General features: G+C 42.2%; 4 protein-coding genes across 7 annotated transcripts; 2 read left to right on the top strand and 2 right to left on the bottom strand.

Moving 5' to 3' along the window:
• Positions 1-1,044: 1,044 nt before the first annotated feature.
• LOC120896990 (putative ankyrin repeat protein RF_0381) lies at positions 1,045-4,379 on the top strand. Its single transcript, XM_040301555.1, has 3 exons — positions 1,045-1,105; positions 1,176-2,922; positions 2,991-4,379. The coding sequence occupies exons 2-3, from the start codon at positions 1,473-1,475 to the stop codon at positions 4,205-4,207; spliced, it is 2,667 nt and encodes an 888-aa protein (XP_040157489.1). The 5' UTR covers positions 1,045-1,105; positions 1,176-1,472; the 3' UTR covers positions 4,208-4,379.
• Positions 4,380-4,914: 535 nt separating this feature from the next.
• On the top strand, positions 4,915-6,650 carry LOC120896991 (neurogenic locus notch homolog protein 1-like). Its single transcript, XM_040301557.1, has 4 exons — positions 4,915-5,242; positions 5,520-5,668; positions 5,786-5,915; positions 6,014-6,650. Exons 1-4 carry the CDS (start codon positions 5,188-5,190, stop codon positions 6,076-6,078), a joined length of 399 nt encoding a protein of 132 aa, XP_040157491.1. The 5' UTR covers positions 4,915-5,187; the 3' UTR covers positions 6,079-6,650.
• A 591-nt stretch (positions 6,651-7,241) lies between these two features.
• On the bottom strand, positions 7,242-20,603 carry LOC120896989 (cold shock domain-containing protein E1). 3 transcript variants are annotated; one of them, XM_040301553.1, is made up of 13 exons: positions 20,481-20,603; positions 18,765-20,010; positions 15,313-18,685; positions 14,456-14,823; positions 13,946-14,358; positions 13,654-13,861; positions 13,125-13,571; positions 12,698-13,021; positions 12,230-12,526; positions 11,745-12,167; positions 11,491-11,667; positions 11,139-11,334; positions 7,242-11,016 (listed from the first exon to the last, which is right to left on the bottom strand). In XM_040301553.1, exons 3-13 carry the CDS (start codon positions 15,347-15,349, stop codon positions 10,994-10,996), a joined length of 2,913 nt encoding a protein of 970 aa, XP_040157487.1. In that variant the 5' UTR covers positions 15,350-18,685; positions 18,765-20,010; positions 20,481-20,603; the 3' UTR covers positions 7,242-10,993. The 3 variants fall into 3 exon arrangements, with proteins under 3 accessions (XP_040157487.1, XP_040157486.1, XP_040157488.1); XM_040301552.1 differs by having other exon boundaries at positions 15,313-20,010; XM_040301554.1 differs by lacking the exons at positions 15,313-18,685; positions 18,765-20,010; positions 20,481-20,603 and adding an exon at positions 14,923-15,030.
• Positions 20,604-21,071: 468 nt separating this feature from the next.
• Positions 21,072-25,193, bottom strand: LOC120895984 (palmitoyltransferase ZDHHC15). Of its 2 annotated transcripts, none has more exons than XM_040299753.1 (6): positions 24,749-25,193; positions 24,548-24,669; positions 24,068-24,412; positions 23,886-24,009; positions 23,684-23,813; positions 21,072-21,943 (listed from the first exon to the last, which is right to left on the bottom strand). In XM_040299753.1, the coding sequence occupies exons 1-6, from the start codon at positions 24,918-24,920 to the stop codon at positions 21,787-21,789; spliced, it is 1,050 nt and encodes a 349-aa protein (XP_040155687.1). In that variant the 5' UTR covers positions 24,921-25,193; the 3' UTR covers positions 21,072-21,786. The 2 variants fall into 2 exon arrangements, with proteins under 2 accessions (XP_040155687.1, XP_040155688.1); XM_040299754.1 differs by lacking the exon at positions 21,072-21,943 and adding an exon at positions 22,112-22,984 and having other exon boundaries at positions 24,749-25,192.
• Positions 25,194-25,456: the final 263 nt, after the last annotated feature.

Consider the following 25,456-nt stretch of genomic DNA (forward strand, 5'->3'; position numbering starts at 1 on the left):
GCATGTTTGGATCAAAATCCACTGCTTACGTTCTAGATGCCGGCGGAACGGAAAGTTAATGAAAATAAGTGCCAGGCTGAACGTGTTAATTTCTGTTTTCTCGAGCGCATCTGGCGACGGCTGGTAGAATCTTTTTTGTGTCCTCGGGGGAATGGCCGTGCTGGATCTCAAATTTAAGTACAGTCTGTTCCCGAGTTACGCAGTTTCTGCGTTCCCAACGAATCCGCGTAACTCGAATATCCGCGTAAGTCGAATTTCACGTTTTTTGACTAAAATACTATTGATTATTCGGAGTTTTTTTATTTAATTTAGTACTTTTATACACTTTATCATTTCTTTGATATGATTCGTGCATGAAATTCTAATATTTCCGGCTTTTAAGCGGTTTCAATTTGTTAGCAAAATGCAATTCATACCGAACTTGAAGCAAATTGTACTGAATTGACATTTGATCTGTCAATTTAGAAAACCGCGTATCTCCGAATCCGCGTAAGTCGAGAACCGTGTAACTCGGGAACAGACTGTAGTCTTTTAAAGTTTTTTTTATGCAAAAATGGCTGAAACACATGCATAACATGCTTAACTATCAAATCCAGTTTGATTCAATCAATTCCGAAAAAACTTTTCCAGTTCAGTTTTAAATAAAAAAAAAACAAGGAAAAATAACATATTTTCTGAAGCGCAACCTGTTTGGCAAAATACTTCGGCCAGCCGCCGCCAGGTGCGCTGGTGAAAATTTAAATTACACTAGCGATTGCGGACAATGTCCCCCGGCCTTAAGAAACCAAACACGCCTATGCTCATCGAGATACCGAAATCGAATTTGATTTCGAAGCCGATTCTAATTGAGGAGCCAACTGCGATTCCGTAGCCGATTCCGAAACCGGTTCCTTGGAGGATTCCGATACCGAGGTGATTCAGATTCCAGAACCGATTCCACAAATTGATTCCGGACCTACTATCTGGAATCGATTCCACAAAAATTCAGAGCTAGTCGGAATCGATTCCGTCCACAACTTCAATTTTCCCATCGCTACAACAAAACATCAACAGTAAACAAAGGAGGCATACTTATCAAGTACCAAAAAGGCAAACAAAAAAACGCGTATGTACAGTCTATAAGTAAAATAATTTAAATGAAATAAGTACGATGCTTGTAATGTTTTCACTTACAGATCTAACCAACCTTAAACTCCTCCCGATCCCGCTGTAACTGACAGTTGGAAGCAGCCAAAAGGTGATTCATCCAATGCAAGCCCTTCATCTAATCACTCCTGTTGCGGTAATGTGTGCAATGCAGCAAGTGTCGCTATATGACGCAATGGTATGCACATTTCGATATTTATCGCAATACGTTCAATATAAAACACCGGGACGGAGCGCGGGCGCCCATCAGTTGTCAATGTCGGGCGGGTTTGCCACAGTGCCTGGCCAGTGCTCGCAAAGTTTGAGTCATCAACGACACATCAACGATGGATAGAAGAAAATTTCATAGGAACAATTTTAAGGACGATCTGCTGCACTGGTGTGCGGCAAACAATTGGCCAAAAGAGGTGCAGAAGCGTTTGGAGCAGGGTGACAGTCCATACCGTGCGAACAAGGACGGCCTATCGCCAATGCACGCGGCCATAGCGCATGATGCGACACTGGCCGTGAAGATACTGCTCGTGTGCTACGCCTCCGATGTGGCGATCGTGAAAGAGCACATGCAGAAGAGGTTCATGTGGAAAGCGGAAAACAATTGCTGGAAAAAGCGGCCCATCCTGGTGGCCTGCACCGAGGAGGAATGCAAGCAAGTGGCGCTGTTGGCCAGCTCCTGCCCCTCGGCTATCCCGTTCAATGTGCAAGTGTTTGTGTTACTTCGTTCGCCCACCGTGGACGACGTCAACCGGCTCGTCGCGCTGGACGTGTGCTCGGCGGAAAAGCGAACCGACGTAATGCGCTGCATCAATGCGCTTCTGCCCAACGGGGTCGTTTCGCTGGACAAGACCGATTTGCGGTCGGATTGTTTGACCTACCTGCAGACCGCCTGTCTGTACGATCGTGCCGGCATGGTGGCCCTGCTGGTTGCCCACGGCTCACAGCTGTCTGCTACGGGAGAGTCCGAGAGCATTCCCCTGATGACTGCCATCCGTACGATGAAGATGTACATCGTTAAGCTGCTGCTCACGAAGTACATCAACCGGTACGATCCAACCGTGCAGGACAGCAGACAAAGAAATGCGTTTCACATCGCGGTAGAGCAGAGCAATCCGCAAATGGTGGACTACGTACTGAAGGCCTTGATTACCTATCGTAGAGAGCAATTTGGTGAAACGGAATCGCAAGCATTCAATCGCATCTTTACCCACCGGTGTGAAGAATACAGTTTCATGACCACGTGGTCACTCATACGATCACATTCAAAAGAACAATGCAGCAAATACGTGGTACAGTATGGGCTGGACCTAGCGTACCAGAACGGTGAAAACGCGAATGTTGTAGAATTGTTAATGAGAAAGATAGCACTCGAGTACTGTTTCGAGGGAATCCGACGAAATGTGGACATTCTGAAGTTGGCAGCTTATGAAGGGGATAACGTGCTCCATCATCTCTTCAAACACGATCATCTGGAGTTTTTGAAGGAGCTATACGAGCAGAATCCCTCTGTTAAACCAATCTTCGAAACCACAGCCGCGTTTCCAATCTTAGGCATCACACTGAGGCAAAGAAAGGTGGAAATGCTAAGGTTTATCCTGGACCATCATAAAGACTACCTACGATCCGAACCCGCCAAACTGCAGGAGTACGCTACCGGTCAGCCCTGGTTCGACAGGTCCGTGTACAGGGAGCCGTTTACATTGCTGGCAGCCGCATTCCCCGAGCAGCAGGATGTGATCAACCAAACCATTACGGAAGCAATCAAACGTCAGCAGACTAAATGTAAGTATTGAGTGGAAGCATCTTTAGCGTAATTGTCACTCACGGTCGATCATCGATCACATTTGCAGCTTTCACCGACCGATTCTACGCACTACAAAAATCGTTCGATGATGCTATGGCAGCGCTGAAAGCGGAAGGACTGCCACTGGAGCACGTGGTGGACGAGCGGAACAGGAACCTTCTTCACCAGGCAGTGGATTGGGATGAGCTAGAGCTGATCAAAAACCTGCTGGCCTGTGGCACTGACCTACACCAAAAGGACAACGAAGGAAATTGGCCAATATTTTCGGTTCGAAGTATGGACGCGTTTGAATTGCTGTACGACAAAATGCGCATAGATCCAACGGTCACCAACGACCATGGGTACAATCTGCTGCATTTCGCCAGCAAGGTGGGAAGCTACTCTCGCCAAGCGATCCTCACGAAGCTGCTGGAGCTCGGGTTCGATATAAACCAGCCGACGCACGACGGTAATGTACCACTGTCCCTAGCGAACTGCTGTTCGACGGTCAGCTACCTGCTCAAGCAAGGTGCCGACGTGGAGCTAGTGAACGGAAGCGCATTGGTGAAAACGTTGTACGGTAAGCAGCACTGTGCGGCTTGGGCTTTACTACCGAAAATTGTACACCTCAGCTGGTTCCCCGAGATTGCGCACGCTTTCCTGCCCTGGATGCTGGGCAATCAGAATCGTGACTTTTTCACCTGCAGCTGCGGTCGATATCTGGAACAGTATCCCGACATACGAAAAACGCTATTCGACAGTTTGTACAACCATTCCCGAACGGAAGCGGCCGAGTTCTTTCGGAAGGTGTGTCACCGGGCAATCAACGACGCGGCTCGTTGGTTTTTGGACTATGGGTACGAAATCGATTTCGACGTGCGCGACGAGTACGGCTGCACACCGCTGCTGGGTATGCTCGTGTACATGGAGGAACCCAATCTGGACGTGATAGAACGGTTGCTGCAGAAGGGCGTAACACTGAAAGCAAGGGATAACTGGGGGCGAAATCCGTTGATTGCGATTGCACACCGTTTTCGGAGCGCTCAATGGTACGGCCATTCGCTAAAGACCATCGAGCTGCTGCTTGATCATGGTGTGGAAATAAATGCACAGGATGATAGTGGAAACACTGCCCTGCATTACGCGTTTGAGGAAATGCAGCTCGAGCTGGCGGAGCTATTAATGGCACGCGGTGCAGATAGGAAGATCAAAAACAACGCACAGAAGCTGCCGTACCAGATGGTTCGCAAAAGTTTGCTACCTTTATACGCGTTCCTTGGTTAGGGGAATAGAGAAGAGGACGCGTCGAAGAGACGCAATGCACCAAAGATTCAAAACGTAAGCCCAGAAAGTACAAGTTCGAAAAGTATTCTAGAAATAGTAACAAGAATAAATATAGAACCTTGCTATCTATCGATGGGCAGGGAGGAGTAGGAAGATATGGAGAGGCAACGCATATTGATGGTACATTTTATTGCCGGCTTGTTGATGTGTGAATGGAAAGAACGAACTCTTCCTCAACCCAGCTACCGTTGCTGTGCCGTGCAATAAGGATTTATCAGCGTGCCGGAAGCAACGTTGTCGAGAATGATGATGATGATGATGATGATGTTCAACAAACTCTACTGCTGCCCGTTTACGAGATCGCGTATCGCGTATGCTGACGATCGTGTGCTGGCTGGCTGGCTGGCTGGCTGGCTGGCTGGCTTGCCCGGAGAACCGTTCTGGCTTGCCCACACGCTGGTGGGGCATTTACGTTTCAGAACGTTATCAGGCACTCGTTCTTCTGCTGTGGGTTGTTATCAGCCACGTTTCGTCAGGCTCGTCCCGCTCTTCCTGTAGTTATCTCGCTTGCTTCCATGGAAATGTTATACGTACGGTCCAGTGCAGACGAAAAGAGAAACAAAATAACACACCGAGCATCGTGCAACCATGCATCGGGTCGTGCGCTTGTGAACGCAGCCAGCCTTTCGGATGCTGTACCAACCCCAGCGACCAAGTTAGTCGCTGACTGAACGCGAACAGCTTCACTCGGCAGGGCAGAGTCAACGGCAAGAAAAGCCACCAGAGCGTACGCACGGTGCTCCTCTGTGCTTAATGTAGCGTTGTAGTTTGGCCAGGTGTATTCGTCGGTTCTGCGTTTAAAGCGTTCTGTGCAATTGAATATTGTGAATTGTGCTTCCACTATCACGGGTGACAGTGTACTGCCCAAAGGCAATCGAGCGCCAACGACGACACAGCTACAAAAGTGGCCACCGGGAGCGATGTTTAGATTTCATTCACCGTGCTCATTTACTCTGCTGTGTGCGATCGCACTAGGTAATGTGTTTCGATTTAAATAGGAATTAATTCGCACAAAATTAAATACAAATGTGTTTTCTTCCCTTTGGTTAAAAGGGAAGACAAAAATAAATCGAGTAAAATTGCTGAAATGCCTTCCACGTAAAACGCATTGCCTTCCCAGCTTTGTGAGATAGTGCCGTGGTCTGGGTTCGTTCCTTCAGCACCGTCAAACAGTTATATCGCTTATCAGTCTAACGGTCTAGTTTCCTGTTTCTGTTTGGGACCCCTCCCGTTTTCCCTCACGATCTTACAGTGGCCGTACTTATCAGGTCGACGCAGAGCTGCGATCTGGACCAAACGCAACAGGGATGCCGAATAGATAACGGTCAGTGCACTTGTGCGTTTGGCTGCAAATCGGAATTTCGCTACGCCACCAAGAAGGAGTGCCAGGATGCATTGAAGGTTCGTTCCCTTCTTATGCACACTACAGTCAGAGAGAGAGAGAGAGAGAGAGAGAGAGAGAGAGAGAGAGAGAGAGAGAGAATGACAAAGAGATTGACCCTTTTCATATTTTCCCAGGGACGCTCCAGTGACATCTGTAACCGACAGCCATGCATGAACGGGGGTACGTGCACGCAAGTAACGACAATGCCACAGTACAAGTGTCGCTGCGAAGGAACCGGCTACTGGGGTAACCGATGTCACCGAAGTAAGTAAAGAGAGAGAGAGAGTGCATGTGCACATATGGTGCATATTATTGATGCGTGGGCTTATCGACATCATTTTCTTCTGCTTTTTGCTTTCCAGTGTGTCCTAAACCCGACCAGCTGCCCCCGGGCACCAAGTTCCCTCACGAGTGTGTCGTTATTTAGATACTGGCTTTTGATTCCGTTCCTCCGTCACATAGTTAGATCCAATTACATCAGTATACGTATAAGTCGAATCTCTACCGGGAAAGGGGCGCGAAAGAGAGACGGATTTAGTACAATGAAAAGAGTAGCAAAGTGTTTGTTTATCACTAACCCTGCACGCCCGTTTCTACCAAACTTATAACCATACTGTACCCTTGTATGTGTCGCGCGGCACACTCTACACGCGGCATCATTTGTTACGACGAACCCATGACGATAATACGCATTGATAAGCCTTTGCTTACCCACATCATATGGGCACCCCACCCCTTTCACACTACCTACAGCAGCCGCAAACAGATGAAATGGCACTGTAATGCACGAAGCGGTTAGGACGGACGGAGTGCCTATAAAGCATATGTAATATCTGTACGTACTGGTGAATGATACAGAACACTGATCTAGAAACATTTGATGAAAACAACAACAAAGTCCCTCGCACCGAACACTACTCTAGCAAATACGACGAACAGTTTGAATCAAACTAGCTCTTAGACAATATTGTTTCACAATAAAGTTCTATTTTCAATAAATTTGTTGAATTTTAAAATCCGATGGTACACACTAGTAGAAATAAGATGAAATTAATTAATAAGATTACAGCCAATTAATAGGACGTTATTAATGAACTGTTGTAGACGCTCTGCTTTTCTTTGGCACAACCACAACAACCGTTGTCGGCCAAGGCCTGCTTGTACCACCCCTAATGGAGGCTTGGTTTTCAGTGACTAATTGATAACACACACAGCAGGATAGTCAAGTCCTACACAATATGGGGGCACGGTCCATTCGGTGCTTGAACCCATGACGACCATGTTATTATTAGGTCGTGCGATTTGACGACTATACCACCAGACTGGACCAACCAGCAACGCTTATATATTCTCAAAAACCACACTAAACACCTGAATGTCATCATACCATACCAGAAACGAAGAAAGAGAACGAAAGCCGAAACATTAGTTTGTTTTTGTGTAATGCTTATTTGGTTGTTTTGTTTGTTTGTTTGTTGTTGTTTGCTTGCTTGGTTTATTGGTTACATCAGAGCTTTGCGTGTTTACTTCGTTCAGTTACAATGTTGTATTGATTTCATTTGTTTTTTGTTGTTTTATTTAAATTTTACGTTTTTTTTGTTTTGTTTTGTTTTTTTTCTGTTATGTTTCATTTTTTTTATTTTGTTCACCTGTAGAATTATAATCATGCTCATAGATACTGGTTCTGAACTGTCCTTTCTTTACCCCTCTTTCGCTTTATTCCTTCCTTTTATCGGGATCGGTCTTCCCCCTCTCGCTGTCTTCAGAAAAGCGCTCGGAAAGTTTACTTGTGTGTGTGTTGTGTATTTTGCATTTTTCTTTTTCAACTTCAACTCGACCCAGAACAAAAATGTCATCCTTTGCAAGCAATTTCACTTGAAACAAAGAACCAGATGAAACTAGCTCGTTTACAACGTTCCAGGTTCATTAGTTCATCTAAACAAGAGGGTAGCATAGCTTGATAAGAATAAATTTTTCCACCTCCACATGCAGGGTTCACGTATGCTACTCCAGGACGCCGTCGTCGTTTATGTGCTGCCGTCATTCGTCCGCTGTGTCTGACAATTTGTGTTTCCGTTTTTTATCGCTTTGCACATCAACTATTCAACAATAGTTTTAAATCGGGCCATCCTGAGCTAAAGCAACTTACGCACTAAAACACGTTACGCGCGCGCCTGTTTGCGCCATTGCAATACACGGGCACAGACACAGTTTTCGCAAATGTTTTTGCATATGTTTGTTTGCAGTTTCTTTTTTCTTTTGTAGCATGATTGCTTGCGCGACAATCAAAAAGGGAAAGAAAACCGTAAAAACCAACCGAATATAAATATCAGGCCATTGTTGCCCTATTATTATGCTGGCGGCGGTTGCAATGATTGCGTTTACTAAGCATTGTGTGTTACACGTTTACGTTCACTCCTGTAAACGTTCCTTCATTTGATCCCGAAATGTTAATAATTGTTGTATTATTTATCTCTTTTTCGTTCTATGTGTTCTATGTGTGTGAATGTGTCTGTTGTGTTATCTGTTCTTTTTTTTAGCTTAAAGTTTTACTTTAAAGCCAACCTTCTTTTTTTCCCTCTTGCCTGCAGTTATTGTATGATAGTAGTTTTGCTTTTAATTATTCATTCATATTTGTTTGTTTCTTACTTTTGTTTCTGTTCTCATCTACATTACAAGCGTTATTATGTTCACTACCGCATGTTCCTTTCTATGCCTGTAATGTATCGTTGTTGCTGGCACCGGTTGTCAATTGCTTCTCGCACTGCCATCCATGTTACTAGACAAGATGGCTTCTCTATTCCGAATAACCTTTATTAACGTGTTGATGTATATTTGCTTTGCTTTGCTGATGGAGATTGTATATTTTTCCATGCTGCTGCTGCGTATTCGTCCATCAATTATTGTTCTATAAAAGTAACTAAAATCCTATACGAGAGTTCTTCCAAGCCAACAGATTCCTGTTGTGTGTACGTGTATGTGGCTGTATGTGTATACGTGAGTATGTTTGTTTTGTTTACATATTGTTATTTTGTTAGCATTACAGATTTTACTCGTTAGCAGTTCCTGCATTCTCGTATAGGGAATAGAATTGGTAGCAGTGGTCGAATTTAAAAACATAAGACAATTGTTTCACACAGTTTTTTGTGTTTGTTATCTCAAACCATTCATTACAGTTGCATTATTTGTATTGCTGAGCAGTAGAAGCGTTCGTCATCAAGTGACACTAATATCACTATACATGTTCCATCGTTACATCCTTTCCTTCGCTTCGTGATTTTGTGTTTATGTGTGTTCTCTCATTTGCCGTCCACTAATTGCTAACGAATTCTACCTATGCCATCATTCGTATGTCTTGCTTTTGCATTGTTTTAGTATCAATTTGTTGCACAGACTAGATCATGTTTTATAAGAGGAAATATGCGTTGGGATACGTGTTTCTTTCAATAGCCTTTCCATTCTTTATGTTCTTCTTAACTTCACAAATGGTTTCGCTTTTCATACTTTTTTTTTTGTTTTTGCTCAGTTACACATAGTTGTTTTTTTTCGTTACGTAGCTCTTATATTGAAAACATAACCTGACTTAACGTATAGATACAGAGTTCATAAAAGCCGATTTCAAAATAATCATAATCAAGTATAAAATAGTACGATTCGTTTCATTTTCATTGATGTTCTCTTTCTTTTACCAGCTTCTCAGGAAGTTGCATCATACAAACATCGTCTTCTTGTTGAGTTATGCATTTCCGCTTTTCTACACCCAACATATTGGCAATGAATGGAAAATAGTCAATCTACAGCGAGGTTTTGCAGGAAAACACAAACATCGGTGCTCAAATTGAAAAGCAGATGTTTGTCGTTCTCCGATCTTATCGCTGTTGCATATATTTCCATCGACTTACAATATATTCTTCGATAAGAAAGAAGAAAGAGATGATTCCCATGTAAATTGTACCGTTTTTGAGACAAGTTTACCTCTTATGCCAAAGAGCATGTCGTATGATGGAAGATAAAGGGAACATTTGGTTTGGTGTGGTACAAAGAGTAACAGGGAGGAAACGAATGAATACAGTTAGAAAGTGATGAATTAGATTCATACTTAGTTCCTACGCATCTTACAGATTCTAAATGTAATGTGTTTGTAGTATTGTAGGATCGAACTGATTCATACTGGTTTTGTTTCGTTGCAAAACCACATCTTTTAGCTTAATGTGTTCTTTTCGTTCGTGATGTATTCTATAGCTGAAAGTCAAAGCATTACATATTTCATGCCGTTTTTCCGAGAGTCATTTTTCAAATGTTGACGTTGCAATAAAAAGATAAAACATATTTTTCTTCGATTTTAGTTCAGTTAACTTAAAGCACATTTTATAAACCGTAGCGATACTATTCGTTTAGCATGAAATCAAAACAAAAAAGAAGTTTTCATAATTGTGCACCACACCGTTTGTGATCGGTTAGAATTATATTTACTTTTTAATAATTTTGTATACAATCCCAACAAAAAAAAAAAAAACAAAAAAAAAAAAACTATTCAAGGCCCAAATAAAAAAAACATGACACTAGAATTCTTTAGTTTGAATTAGTTAATTGTATCGTTTGAAAATAAAACAAAACTATTCGATTTACGCAACGTCCACACAATTTTACACCTCGGTATGCATTCAATATAATGAAATGTTTCGACTAGCGCAAGAATTGCGAACATCGATTGCGAATATTCTGACGAAATCATCACATCAGAAATGAAGAATCGGTACTTTTACCATAATTCTAAATAATAGCTAATCAATTGTCTACCGACAATAAGGATAATGTAAATATACGTTAAATCTTCGGGCACATTTGTTTCCAGATAAGGTATCCTGTTGTTTGTTTATGAATGTTAAAATTAGTCTTCGATGTAAATTAGGCTGTAAACTAAGGTTTCAAACACTTTTCGTGTTTCTTTTTTTTAAATGAAGATAGTTTTTTTTAATTCACACATCCTGTTTGGCAGTGCGAAATGATCAACGCAACAATAAGCGTAGTATTTTGCTTCGTTTCGCAAGCAGTAACCACAAAACAAAGTTTTGGTTTCATCACATGTGTTGTTTATGTTCCATTGATGATACTTTTTGCATTGTATTTATTGTTGTTTCGTATGCCTCCTGCAACGCGTTACTTTTTACAGCAAATTATTTTAAACGTTCAATTGATTAACTAAAATAGATAGGCATACACAACTTTTTTGTTTTTTTTTGTTTTTCATAGAAACCGAAATACAAACATGAAACTGAGTAAAAATGAAGAGTAATTGGTATAATTTTATTACAATCTGCTAATTTCGTTTTCGTTACTTATTATTCATTCGCTGGATATATACCTGCGACATAATTGAAGAAAAAATAAAAATAAACCAATAAGAACGAAATAATAAAATAATGGCCTCTCAGCTTTCGTAAACAATTTGAAGAAGGAAACATTAGAAATGAACATTTTACATACCAACTAAACGAGGAGTTCTGGCAGATGCATGGAAGCCTTTCGTACCGTCCGGCCCTTTCGGTGCACGAATGACAGTTAGACGTGGTCCACTATCGTCTACGGAGTTTAGCTTGATGCGGGAAATCAGTCGTTCGGGCCGCGGTCCATTCGCATCGTTTATTTTAACAACGTTGCATGCAGAGGTTTTACCATTCCGCTGTTCAATAGAAAATGACAAGGATACGGATTAATAATGATGTCAACAACCCGTTCAGCATGACATTTCATATCAACATCCAAATTATATTCAAACACAATGTAAAAACATCATTTTCATTTTGAATAAACAGTGGTACGCATACTATACACTTGCCTGATTAGTAACGATGGAAAACTCCACCGTATCTCCGAGATAGAGATTTACGTTGCCTTGAACATCGGACATGTGGAAAAACAACTTTTTCCCTTCGTCCACTTCGAAATCCAAAAATCCGAACTGTCCCTTAATTGAATCTACCTTGGCTTGCTTTTTGGTACGAACGGGAGCAATCTGGAACGGAAAAACAAGAATTACGGAAACTCATATAGAAGCTACGAGTCATGAACAGTATCACAAACAATACATACCTCCATTGCACGATTTAGCTCGTCGATCTTGAATGTTACTACATCATCCTTCTGCAGCAGATCGCGATGATTCTTTAGACTGGTAATACCAAACTCGTGGGTCGACAATGTATCGCCGTGCTCGTTCTTCACCTGCACCAAACCACTGTATTCGACCTGTTCCGGATTGATGCAGCGCAACGGACGCAGGACGGATCCATTGAAGCTAGAGGGTAAAACTTTCGGTTGCTGAATCGTTCCTTTCGGTAGTACTTTAACGTTCTCTGCCGGAATGCAGTTGCCCGCATTGATGGCATTACGGGTAGAGAGCGTATATTCTACTTCATGTCCCAACTCCAATGTATTGCTATTGCCGACAAAGTTGCTGAAGTGGAAAAATACTTCCTGGTCGTGCTCGACCGTTTCAATGAAACCGAAATTTTCCTGCAAAATAAATTCGTAGATTATCGTTGGGAATAATAGTATATCGGACGCACTTGTCGTACCTTCAAGACCGCAATGAATCCATGGTGAATTTTTCCTGGCTTAATATTGCCATTGGTATAGTTAGACTTCAATACCGAATTACCATTCGCTCTAGACCCATTGCTAAGGCCAGACGTAGGCGATTGTGACGATTGAACCGTTCCAACCGTTAGCTGCGTATCGACAGCAATGGGAGATTGCTGCAATTGCTGCTGCATGGGTTGTTGATGCAATAGTTGCGGCTGTTGCAGAGCTTGATGCGTGTTAGAAGTGATCTCCACAATGTTCGTTGCGATCAATTCTTTGTTACGTTTTACCTACATTAACCAAGATCAAGAACATTATTCGGTTGAAACGTGGAAATTATTCCGCTAAACGCCAAACTGATCCCGCGAAACCTCCTCGATGGACTTTCTGTTCACGTCATCGAATCATGGGATGTTTGGCGTTTAAGCGCATTAAGAGAACTAAACCAGCCTTTACTTTACCTGACAAATATTGAATCTGACTTTATCACCCACACGTGGTGGCTTATCACAATCTTTCAAGAAATACATTATAGTCTTTTTGTTTGGACCTTGGCCGTATGTTATGACGCCACCCTCGGTGCGTTCCTGTGATTTGATAGGACTTTTAGGCGCCTCGCGGGATACGACGCCTTCAACGTTGCTCTCGATCAGAGTTTCAAACTTAACCGTACCAATGGGCAAATGTTTGATACGGATAGCGCTTTGGCGGTTGTTAGCAAAGCTCGATCCAGGATCTTGAATGACGGTAAATTCAACCTCGTCATCGACGCAAATTTCACGGCTCTGAAAAAAGGAAGGAATGAATTAATCAGATGAAAAAGATGAAAATTAAGATTAGCACCAGTCTAAGAGCAGTAACGTCTATCCTAAAATCCGTTACACTTACCGTATCTAGCACTTCAGTAAAATGGAAAAATAGACGAACGCTTCGCTCGACGCAGCGCAGAAAGCCAAAGCCTTCCTTTAACGATGCGACAACGCCTTGCTCACGCTTTTCACCGCTCACTTGGAATGTTTCGTCGAGCAGGGAAATGGATGTGGCCCGTTGCAACTGATCGCGGCGATCGGTCGCCAGCAAAAACTGTACCCAGTCTCCGTGACGCAGCGTGTAGTCTCCTTTCTGGTCCTTGTCTCCGAATGGCACTTCTACCTCCGAGTGGTCGGCCGCACGGTAGCGAATGCGCCCCGGCAGCGGATCGTTTGTCTGCTGACGTGCCGGATTATTGCGATCAAGTGGCTTCAGCACCTGTCCCTTGTAGATGGTCGTATCGACATCCTCGAAGATTACCGATCCCGGTGGCAAACGAGCAATATTGCATGCCACTTCTTTTCCCTGATACACACATAAGAAGAAAATATTTCGTCCATTATTGCACTCATTTCCGGTATGAGTAAAGGGATTAGTGAACACTTACATTTCTGGTTTGGATAATAAATTCAACATCGTCGCCAGGACGAAGTTCGATAGTGTTATCCGCTTCCGAGAAATGGAAAAAGATCTCTTTCACCACATCGGCCCGCTCGATAAAGCCGAATGTGTCTTTCATAGAGCAGACGACACCGCGATACTTTACCGGATGTGCCGGGTTTTCCAGCCGGATGTGACAAGCACCGAGGTTACCTCTGTAAAATCCAACAGAATCACAATACAATGCAATGGTGCACTGATGTAGCTATGCAAGGATATGCAGCAAAAGTGTCGCTTACCTTTGATTTGTAGCTATTTGAAAGCTAACCTTGTCACCCGAACGTAGCGAAACGTTTCCTTCGACATCATCTTTGGTATACGGTAGGAAGAAGCATTCGCCCCGGTTCTCATAGCTAATGCGCCCGGTCGTAGTGTCGCTCGAGGTGGAAGAGCTCGTATTGCCTCCCGAAGGGGCGGAGTCGCACTTCAGCTCGGTTGTAACGGTGCCGGTAACGCGCTCCTCGGACAGTACTACCTCCGGGGCGATCTTCGTCACCTGGCTAGCGATCGGTTTCCCGGTACGTCTGTCGTACGTCATTTCAAACTCCACTGGATCGCCAATCTTCAGATGCTCGATATTGCCACCGAACTGCGAGAAGTGGAAGAAGAGTCGAGCCTGTCGCTCACAGCACTGGATAAACCCGTACGAATGCTGTAAATAAATGGAAAGTGACAGACACATTTGTTACATTATCAAATGAATCTTTGTCGCTCATTCTGCTTTACATGTCCTCCGATTGCGAACGTACCAGCAATTTTTCAATGATGCCAGTCTCGCGCGTTCCCTGGCTAGCGTCGACACCATTCGTGTTCTGGCCGGAAGAGTACGAATTGTTCGCACTGTTCATGTTGTTCGGAACGCTCATCATGGCGTTAGCATTGAACACTCCGATAGTGCCCGTCGTGCCGGTATTGCCCATCACGCTCATGGCATCGCCACCACCGAAAACACCTTGATTCGGAGCTGCCATCGTAGTCGCTTCGATGCTAAACGTACCGATCGGTGGGAAAACATTCGATGGGTTTATAGATTGCCGGGGAGCAGACGGTTGGTTCGTTTGGCCGCTGTAGAACACATCGCTGCGCTGGCCGTACGCAACATAATCCATAAATGAAGCTATAAATAAACGGTAAATGCAAAAAACAATACATTAAATGATTGTAACATTCATTTTTGTTTCGGTCAAACTGGTCACTGATTGTTAATTGCCATCACCGATTTTCAAATACTCCATAATCTACGGCGTAAACTAGAAGATCTAAATTTTGATCATCCCTGTTCCCACGGCCCTATTTTCTCGTAGAGCATACGTACTAGAATGGTGTATGTTTTTGTATGTTACTATGATCGCTTTCAAAATCAATACGAACAACCCCGTTCCTAATGAACCGGTAAAACACAAAATCACTTTGAAGGTTTAGCGTTTGGATTTGCATTATGGTATGAATAATTAAGATAAAAATTTAGCTCGTACAGTACAAAGTTTTAAAAATCTAACACGAGAGCAATTAAATAATGAAGCGCCACTTATTATAATTTCAACCTTATAAACCCATTTTGTTATAGCATAATCATTTCGCTAACGCCCATCCAAGCAACACTTACCATCAGCAGAACGGAAAGGTTTCGTTTGGCTTCCCATGGTGATGATGATCGTTGACACACGAAAAGAAGGTTCTTGGCTTTTGTTTGCTTGTTTTGTTTGTTGAGACAAATCAACCAATCAGACAAAAAAAAACGATAGACTCGCCGTCAAAGTGACACGTTCAATGAGTAGTAATGCGTTCCGTTCCTTCCGATAAACAGCAAATGTGATCACGTTACGGGTTTAGTAGCCTCACAGATTGCAAATTTGACACTTTCTTCAGGATGGAAAACTTAAAAGAACCACACACACTTCGCCGTCGCTACGGACTGCGTTGGTGTCCGGAGGATCGACTCTTCTTCCACTTCACCGTTCACGAACCGGGTTGCAATGGTGGACTAATTGTAATGCGTTTTAGTATATTGGTTTAACCCAAATCTTGCCTGTATTGTTTTCTACGCCTCACCCGAAAAAGGTCTATTAATTTCACCGTTCTCGCCTTTGGTTCGATTCCGTTGATACAATTTTCCGACTGCTGGTTAATCTCTTTCTATCTCACGCACACGCACGCACCGCTCACACTTCACTAATCCCACAAGCGATTTTTCTCACGATCCGTTTTTATCGTGCGTGTTTGGGAAGTTTGCATGCAGCTCTTTTCGTCCAGAATTTGTTACTAATGTTTGTATATCGTCACTTTTACTTGTTTCAAGAGTGTTCTACTGTTTCTAACACTCCGCTACTATCTTACACGCTAGCGCTTTGTTGTGTTGTTGTTTTTTTTTATTACTTTTATTTTTAGTAGTATGCAATTGTTTCGCTTGTTTATCGCTTAGTTTGGTTTCCGTTATATTCACAAATCAGCCTTATCAGATATTCGTGTATGTATGTGTGTGTGTGTTTTTTTTTGTATGTGGCGCACTATGTTTATGCTGCAACGACAAGCGCTGTAGTTGATTTCTACTACCCCGATTGTTGTGTGTTTTACGTTTCCGAACACTTTACAAATTTGTTTTGCTGTGGTATTTATTACTTTTTGTTTTTAGCAAATGCGATTGTATCACCACGGGATGGGGTTTAAAAAACAAGTGTCACAGTATTAGGAAAAATTGAAGTGTTCTTCAATATGAGAAGCTAGAACAATCACTATTTCGGGACTGGAAGATACCAGCTCTCCGTCAATCCGTCGTGTTTGATGAAACAATTTTGTGAAGCGTAAAATTGTGTAATCTCCGCAATGGGTTCAAGTTCTTACGCGAGCATTTGAGCGCTTTGCAACAAACGGAATCTGTTCCTCGGAATTTGAAACAGTTTTTATTCTTTTGCAAATTTCACAGAGCCAAATCACACTTCAATTACGACGACCGTTTGTTTTACGGAGCTTTATTCACTATTTTGTTCGGCGGATTTTTTGAACTGCTATAACACAAACACTTTACGCTTTTGGAGCAATTCAGCGAATGTACATGATATATCGGAGATTCAGCATACAACCGGACTGGATAGATTGAAATAATGTTCGTTGCCGCAATACGGGAACGCACGAACGAAATACCGCGACGGATGAACGGGGAAACGGTTTATCATACGAAGTTGCTGAATGTTTCGCTTACTTTTGTCCTATGTGGCTTCTCAAATGCATACAGCAGAACCGCGGATAATGCTGCCCACACCTGCACGTGTGTACGTATGAATAGAACACACTTGTGCCGTAGCTGCTGGCGATGATTTTCATCCAAATGCGTTGAGTTTTTATTAACTACTTTAGACGAACTCGCTCAGGAACGAATTTGCAGGCGTATTCTTTGTTTCAATGTCTCGCTATAACGCAGCACCGTAGCATTACGCCACAAAAGTGTGTGTTTGTTTTCTTGTATTGTTTTTTTTTTTTGTTTTGCTTTACGTTCTCGTTTGTCTTGTGTTTTGGTTACGGTAAGCCTAACTTAGTTTCACTTTAATAAACATATGCTTATTTTGTTATATTTTTTAAATTTTATCACAGAATGGTTTTATTTGTATGTTTTTCTCTATCACTCCCTCGCTTGACTTATTTTTTGTGTTTCTCACCGTGTTTTCTCTTCGCTTCGCTGCAACTTGTTTTACGACAGTCTTGTTTTTTTTTTTTTAATTATTCAAGCTACCATTTCCGACGAATGGCCAGTGTTCATGGTTTGCGTACACTAATCACTTTTACTATCAGCGAATTTACACTCCAAACACACACGCATACACGCAAACTATACACGAATCGCACCTTATCAGTCCGGTGTTATTTTACGTCCACAGTACAACACACCACTGTGCGCACTATAGTGTTTCACCTCACACACACAAAAACACACTACCAACACATAACCATCCGTTGTTGCGGAGACGGAAAGCCGTTTACCGGGTTGCTTTTCAAAGCGCCGTCAGATCAACGGAAGCGGTACACGATATTCCAGCTTAACAACAGCTCTGGGGCGATATTAGGGTGCCCAAAGATGAGGAAGTATACTTTATGTGCGTGTTTGCTGTTTCTCACTAGACACTGGGATAGAGTAATAAAACGGTTGTCCTGTCCAGCTCTTGTGTAAACGTATGTAGGCAAAGCGAAAAATATTGCTGTATGTTGTTGTTTGTTAAGGGTTTCCCAATCGTCTATCGATGCACTTTGGAATCCTCGGCACGGTGTACTCTCGACCAAACGGGGTTTACGCTTGTTGTTGGTTGCTTTCGTTACTCCACCATTTATTTTGCGATGGCCAGACCAGTGTCAGTGGAGTCGATTATCGTTACCGGGTAGAACTTGTGGCTTCCTATTTTATCCCACACTATTATGCGTGTGATTCGATGAAGTGTGCCAGCAATATGACTGTATTGTGGTGATAGTTTGTACTTCTATTTTTGACGATTTGGTTTTAGTAGTTCGCAGTTTCCGATCGGCAGCACAGATACTCTTTCTGGACAAATCTTCATGAATGTTTTGCTATTTCTATTGGGAGCACCACTAACACGTGAGCGATAAGCGCTGTACACACGATGCAGAATCGGTGCTGTTTGCTTACGATCAAAACGGGAACCAGCTAAAAGGATGTTGCGAATGCAAAACGGTCGCGATCTTGACTTGGCTACTCACTTTGCACATAAAAATCGAAACGAAAAAAGGGGAATCAAAACTGAACTGAAACACTAATCACTTCTCGGTGTTTAGTCACAAAAGTTCTATCGTTCTATAGTTTAATCAGTGAACCAACTAGTTTCGTATAAACACTACACCACACACCATGCACGATGGGTTTCACTTCCTATTATGTTATTGTTGCTGCTGCTGCTGCTGTTACTGTTACTGTTGACTTTTTCCACCTTTTTGCTCTTCTTTCGGCGGTCCTTGTGTTGCGTGGTACAAAATCGCTTAAAACGTAATTGCGAATTGATTTTTGGTGTTACTACTAGTGTCGGATTACTCCCATACACTTCCAGACGTACGTACTGTGTGTTTTGGTCGTCAGGCAAATGTCCGCTGCTGCTGCTGCTGCTGGCTACGATGATGATGAATATTAATGTATTTTATATCTGACTGCTATGGCTGAGCTGATGTCGTTTGTTCCTCGTTTCTGTTTCAGTATATTGATCTTATTGTTATATGACTGCTGCTGATCTTTTGTTCCACCCTTCCTTGATCTTGAGCGGCGTCGCGCAAACAAACTGTGCGTTCTTTATACGGGACACGGGGGAGTGGTTCCGGTACTCGAGAGAAAATGATGGCAAATTATACAGTTTGTTGTTTTGTCCTCTCTTTCTCTCTCTTTCTTAACTGTTTTCGTTACCCCGTGCGCCTGCTTCGCTTGCTTGCGTGCGGAACCGTAAATGTCGTAAATGCGTGCTAAGTTGTCCTTTGTGTGTTTGAATCTGTACGGAATTTTGTGGCCGACTATTGCTGATGAATGCTGCTGTTATTATTCACTCACATTTACCTCAAACGAACGCGTGTGCAAAACTTTTCGCAACGCTCACTCTTGCTGCAGATCCTTCCTGATCCTCCGGGATGTTAGGCATAAATTGCTGACCGTTTTACTGCTTACTTCTACCGCTGCTCCGTAGCATTAACTACTATTTCTTCGTTTCCTAGTGTTTCGTCCTTCTGCTTGGAGTAGCAGTTCTGGTGCGATTTTTTTTTTTCTTCTGCTCCGTCCAGTAGCTTGATTTGACGAATTTGAAAAAAAAAAGATGAAAACTGGAGATCACAATTTTTTACGGTTCATAAGGCTTTATGCTAGTGTGTTTTTTACGCTCGTTTCTGTCTGTTACGCTTAGCACGGTTCGGGTTCGCTGGTGTGCCTTACGCCCTGTTTTTCTTCCCTTATTTTAGCGTTCCTGCACAGTCCATGCGGATTGAAACATTTGCTTGCGATTACTCGCGCATCATTTTCATCGATGCACCGATGCCGTTGGTTGCATTAGCGGATGCAAATGCCTCCTGCAAGGGTTTTGCTAAGCATCGATTTTTCGATTTTTTCTCGTTAATAGTTGGTTTCCTTTTACTTTCCCTTCCTTTTTTTTGGTAAAAATGGTTGAGTATTTTTCCAGTGATAGTTTTTTTTTGTTGTCTTTAATGAAACAATATTGTTGGGATTTTGTTTGATTTTTGCAGCTGTTTTGTTGGTTTTGGAGTTGTTGGTAGATGTAGATTCGATTATACTGCTCTTTAGTCTAAAATAGCGGTTTAGTTACACAAGCTGTGAAAGAGAAGAGCACAACAAGACCTGTTAGAACAATGAAGAAGCATCGCAATCGGAAGATTTGTCATGTGCAGACAGTTTCTAGACTACTGGTGTTGGTGTGGTGGTGGTGTGGCGGAGACAGGTAGCAAAGTGGTTGCAAAAGTAGCTCCGTTCCGATGTGCGTGTGAAAGCTTTGACGGCTCCAATTTCTCCATTTTTTACTTCTCACTCAAGCCGTTTCACTCTACCATGCACCCCCGATGTTCTAGCTCTCTTTCGCACATTCATCTAATTTTTCGGTATTCGCTAACACAAGCAAGGAATGGGTTTCACTTTTTCAATCAATGATACCAGCTTCGGATCGAGCGAAACGGGAAATCTAACTATCTTAAATTGTTCAGCAAGTTTTCCACTTTCTTTGGGTAGTATTTTTAGCCAGAATAAAACAATTTCGCATAGCAAATATTGATGAAGAAAAATCTTACCACGACCAAGCACACACTAACGACACAGTCAGCCATGTCATTTTTGTTCTTGGTTTAGCGGCCGGTAGATGGCACTAGCGTAACAAGATGCAGCAAATGGGTTGGATCATGATTTGTCTGCGTGTTTTGTGTCGAATGTTTCATCATTTAATTCGTCCGTAAATCAGACTTTAGTTGTTCCATAATATATAGAACTGCAAAAATATTGGTCCGAAGATAAAAAATCGCAACAATTACGAGATTAAAAAATTACAAAGTTTTTCTCAACGCCATATTGGATAGTTTGTCATTTCTGACCAATCGGCACGGATAATCGGGTTTAACGGTTGGCACCCGCAGGTCCAAAAACCGGTGTTCGCGAGCTCGCCAACGCTCCGGTGCGATCGGTGCGATTTTCCCTCGCTGGCGATGCTTTTTGAAAGAAATTGTGACGGTTTTTGTCGTTTCGAGCGAGGGTTTTTGAGGCTCGTCAAAAAGCTCGCTTTGCCCTGTGGGTTATTATTTCAAAATAATAGCGCGCAAATACGTACGCTTTGGTGTCTAACGTGATGTTAATAATTTACGCTCAAATTACGAAAACGTACGAACTGATATCATATAGAAAGACATTTTATTTCTTACACAATCTAAGCTTCTACCGTGTTTCATTTTCTTCAGTCCAACATTCGTCCCTTTTATGCTTATATTGTACAAGGCCCACCCTAATGGTACAGCAGCGGCTAAAACCTTTTCCTTGTCGTAGATTTATCGCTTTCCTAGTTCCCTTGTATGAACAGCGTTCAGTCCGTAGCGATGTCACTGTTTCAATTTATCTTTACGGTAAATAACACTCTTTTATTTGCTACCGATGTCATATTATACCTATCGAATGTGTTAACAGTACTAATCAGTATCATTTAAAAACACATACAAATCGGACTGCCAAGAAGAATTTCGTCGTTTACGCATCACTGGAATGGTGTTGAGTTTGATAAATAAATGCATACTGGCTCACGTAACATAGTCTCAAGTCAGCATCTGGGGGTACGATTGAATTACAGGTGATTTTTAAATGCTTTGCTTAAAGACTGTTTGATGGATATGACTTACATCACAATTGAATATTAAAGCTGGAATATCGTAATTTTGTTCGTGTTTAAGTTGACGTTTCCTATGGTCTATTGCATTGTTAATATCCATCTTTTGCCTATTTGCATACTACTGCTGGTACGTGCTATGCCTATAGCAAATTAACTAACTAAAAAATAGTTACGATCCACACTCTAAGCGCTTAACTACGCGTTTTAAAACATAGCATTATTATTGTTCAGTTCATTAGATTGCCATATTCATTCAAAAACGTTGCTGCTTCGAAATCGTGAAGGTTTTCCGTTCCAGAACGATTACCATGCTGTTCGCCACCTAGCAATGCTTCGGCGTCCTCGTCATAGCATCGCATTGGGTACACTACGCCGTCGCCCATGCTGAAAGAGAGTAAAGTAGTGAATCTTCTTTATCGTTCTGTTCTGAAAAATCATCACCGGACAACAACACATTATTGCTATTTGATTGAATTTCAAATTACAAAATTAACAAAAAAATGTTTTATCTTGTATTGGTTTAAAACGTAAATGTTAAAAAAACAAAATTTATATCAAGGACCGCTCCCATTCCTCCCGGGATATATGTAACATTTATTTCCAGTTCTTTTTATAAATACCATTTTCATCAAATACTTTTGTAAGATATTAATTAAGTCGATGCCATTGCTTACGAACAACTTAACAGTATCATTAAACAGAGGAATGGAATCCATTGTTATTAGCGAATTTCAAGTTTCTAGAGTTCATTACATATTTATCCATATTGATTCTGTCGTTTGTACCTTATGTTAAGTTTAGAAACATACGAAATCTTGTATTCCAATTCCCTCTAGGGTCATTCGTTACTTGTACAAAATAGCAAGGAAGAAACGTTTGACATAAGACAACTAAGGCTCTTAATATCTAATTCGATTGAATAACAGAAGTCCATTGGATTGCGAATCCCATAAGCAGCGTATTTGTTTTTCAAAGATTAAGGCAACGCACAATGCGAATCAATGCTGTTACTGAGTACGACCCACCAGTGAGCAAAATTTAAGAACTTTATCCTTCATAACCACTCTCCTCCTGCTCTCTACCAGTCACTAGCTCTAACTACTGCCCAGGAAGGTTTAGTGGACACGAAGCACTCTTTGGTTTCCTACAGTGGGCAAGCCGTTTGTGCTGAGCGACATGACCACAGTTTGTTGCTGACCCTGGCGACGGTGCCCACCGCCCTCCTTTGTTTCGTCGAGGTGTTCTAATATGATCGTTTGAGCTTTTGGATCGACCCGAACGGTGCTACTTGCAACCGCGCCGTTACAACATTGACTGCCAATGGTGATAGCGGTCAGGGGCGATACGGGGACATTACTTCATGCGGCGAATTCGATGCTATATGGTGCTACATCGCGGCAGGGAAATACTATCCCATCCCCAAGGCTACAAATGAACGAAAAGTCAAAGAAAGAGAGAGAGAGATTCGGTAAGGCGAGTGGTTTTCGATTTTGATTTTCAAGAACGTATTGGATGGTTTAAGAAAAGTAGATAAGGAAAAGAGAGTTATTAAACAAAATTAGTTCAGGCCAGAGACCAGGAGTAATTGATTGTTTCTGAAGGATAAAATTCACCTTTTATTCACTGGGGACCATTTTGCAGAAAAAAAACATGCGAAAAAAACATTCCAAAATACTTTATGTACATGATTAGTTCGATCCAAAAGTGTGTTTAGTGATGTTTAGTTGAGCTGTTTCAGCTCTACGTTTTGGTTTAGCTTACTGTTCAATAGGATTAGTCACAACATTTTACTAATAGCTACTCATTAAATGAAATACACATCCCATTTGCTGAATTCCAAACCATCCTGATTTTTCATTATAACAACAGACGAGAAACAAAAAACAGAAGTAAGAATTTTCAAACCATAAGATCCATCAACCCAACGGTTAAACATAGATACAACTCTGCATAATAGAGCCATCATTGTTGTTTCTACAATGCACGAAAGACTGATAGAAGTTGCTTGTGATCGTGCTCTGTTGCAAAAGTAGGTGCAATACTGTTGAAACCCAAATCCACAAAAAAGAGAGAAAAAAAGAAAGCAAAACAAAAAAAACATTTACACTTTAATCAATCACTTACCTAGTATACACTGGAACGAACCACAGCCGCCAATCATCTCCAAAAACTTCCTGAAAATTGTTCAGCTTTCCCAAGCTGAACCCATTCTTATCTGGACCGCCGAATCGGAAAATTGGTGTACGAAATGATTCTACAATGAAGTAGCAATGGATGTGGTGTGATTTTGATGCTATCAAATGTGTAAAAATCGACGAAAGCTTACCTAACGTCGTCCTATTCAGAAGCACCAGGTAAACGTGATAGCCGAACAGGCTAACCAAGCTGATTGCAAACATAACGGAGACGAAAAACAGGAACAAAATATGAAATCTACCATCAATTTTACCCTGGAAGTACGAATCACGGTCAGAATATGTTGTAAAAGTGCATGGTTCATCCCTTTACCGTCCACAATAGCTCCATATAGGGGATGGTACTGCATGCTACATACACACAGTATAACAGTGCATAGCCCAGAAATAGAATGAAGTACTTGTAGTTGGTGAAGTTGATGCAATTGTTAACCCAGGGGCAGTGATGGTCCAGCTTCAGGACACAAACGCCGCACACGCTGCAGTGATGTGCCCGATCCGGTTTGATGAGGCGGCATTTGTCGCAGAAGCGCACGGATGCGTTTAACGTTCGCGTCACCACCGGAAGTTCCTTCGCAAACGTTTCGAGTATTTCCTTCTGCTCCACCTCATTCGTAGCACGTACTATTCGGTCGAGCTCTGCTCGCGGAACGTGAAACTGGAATGGTAAAAATCGTGAACGGTTTATTGTTATCTTATCACACCATCCAAAAGATTACTGGCGTGTTGTGCGCTGGAGCGCAAACGGGTTGACCAGCGAAGCGATGAGTAATCGTCGCTCCGAACCACCTACCCTGGAGGGAACCCGACCGATGTCGGTGAATACTGTTTGGTAGTACGACCACAGGAACATAACCAGCACGGCATGGTAGAAGAGCAGGAACAATATCCTTTGAACAATGTTGGTGACGGTAACTGTGATGGGTGGAAAGCACGGTGTGAGCCCGCATTAGCTTCTATTACATCGCGAGAAAGGGGAGCGAGTCACACTTACAAAAGGAAAGTTGTATCACAAACGCGTAGTATGACCAACCGATCACAGAGGCAATAAACAGCACTGGAAACCATTTCATCGTACGAACGCAACATCCGCAGCGCTCGTTTCGTTCCCCATCGAACGTGGTTCGATGATAATCATAGCTCTGTCCGTGAGGCATCGACATCATGCAGTAGCGTTACTTTACACTTCCCCCGACCTTCTACTGCTGGTGGGACCAGTGAGGATGATCCCTTTGCGGCTAATTCCTTGGCCGCCACAGTTGTCTCGAATTAAAATGCGATCTGGCGCGAAGAGTGGTGCTCACGGTTGGCGATTGGAAAAACGAAATTATGCACCTTTTCGCTACTAACTAGCACCGATAAACAAGGAAAAAGTTGCGAGCTGCAATTCCCATCACATTAGGAAATCTGAATGTCAGCTTCTTTTTGTTTTGCAAGGCAACCAAGCTACATAGATAGCGAAAGACTCTAATTACCTTATGCTGCAATGAGTGACAGCTTCAACAATCTTGACGTAAGATAAGCAGAGTCTACACGGTAGCACAAGAGTCACAGTCTGCAGAAAAAATGATTTTAATTTAATTTCATTTAAAAATTTCAATATCTCGGTTATTATTATTATTATTTAAGCGATACGCACAACAATGTGTATTTATTGCGGTGCAAGCTTTAAGAATTAAATGTTGTGCTTTAATTTTGAACA

Source organism: Anopheles arabiensis, chromosome 2, assembly GCF_016920715.1.
Source record: "Anopheles arabiensis isolate DONGOLA chromosome 2, AaraD3, whole genome shotgun sequence".
In the NCBI taxonomy this organism is placed as follows: Eukaryota; Metazoa; Arthropoda; class Insecta; order Diptera; family Culicidae; genus Anopheles; species Anopheles arabiensis.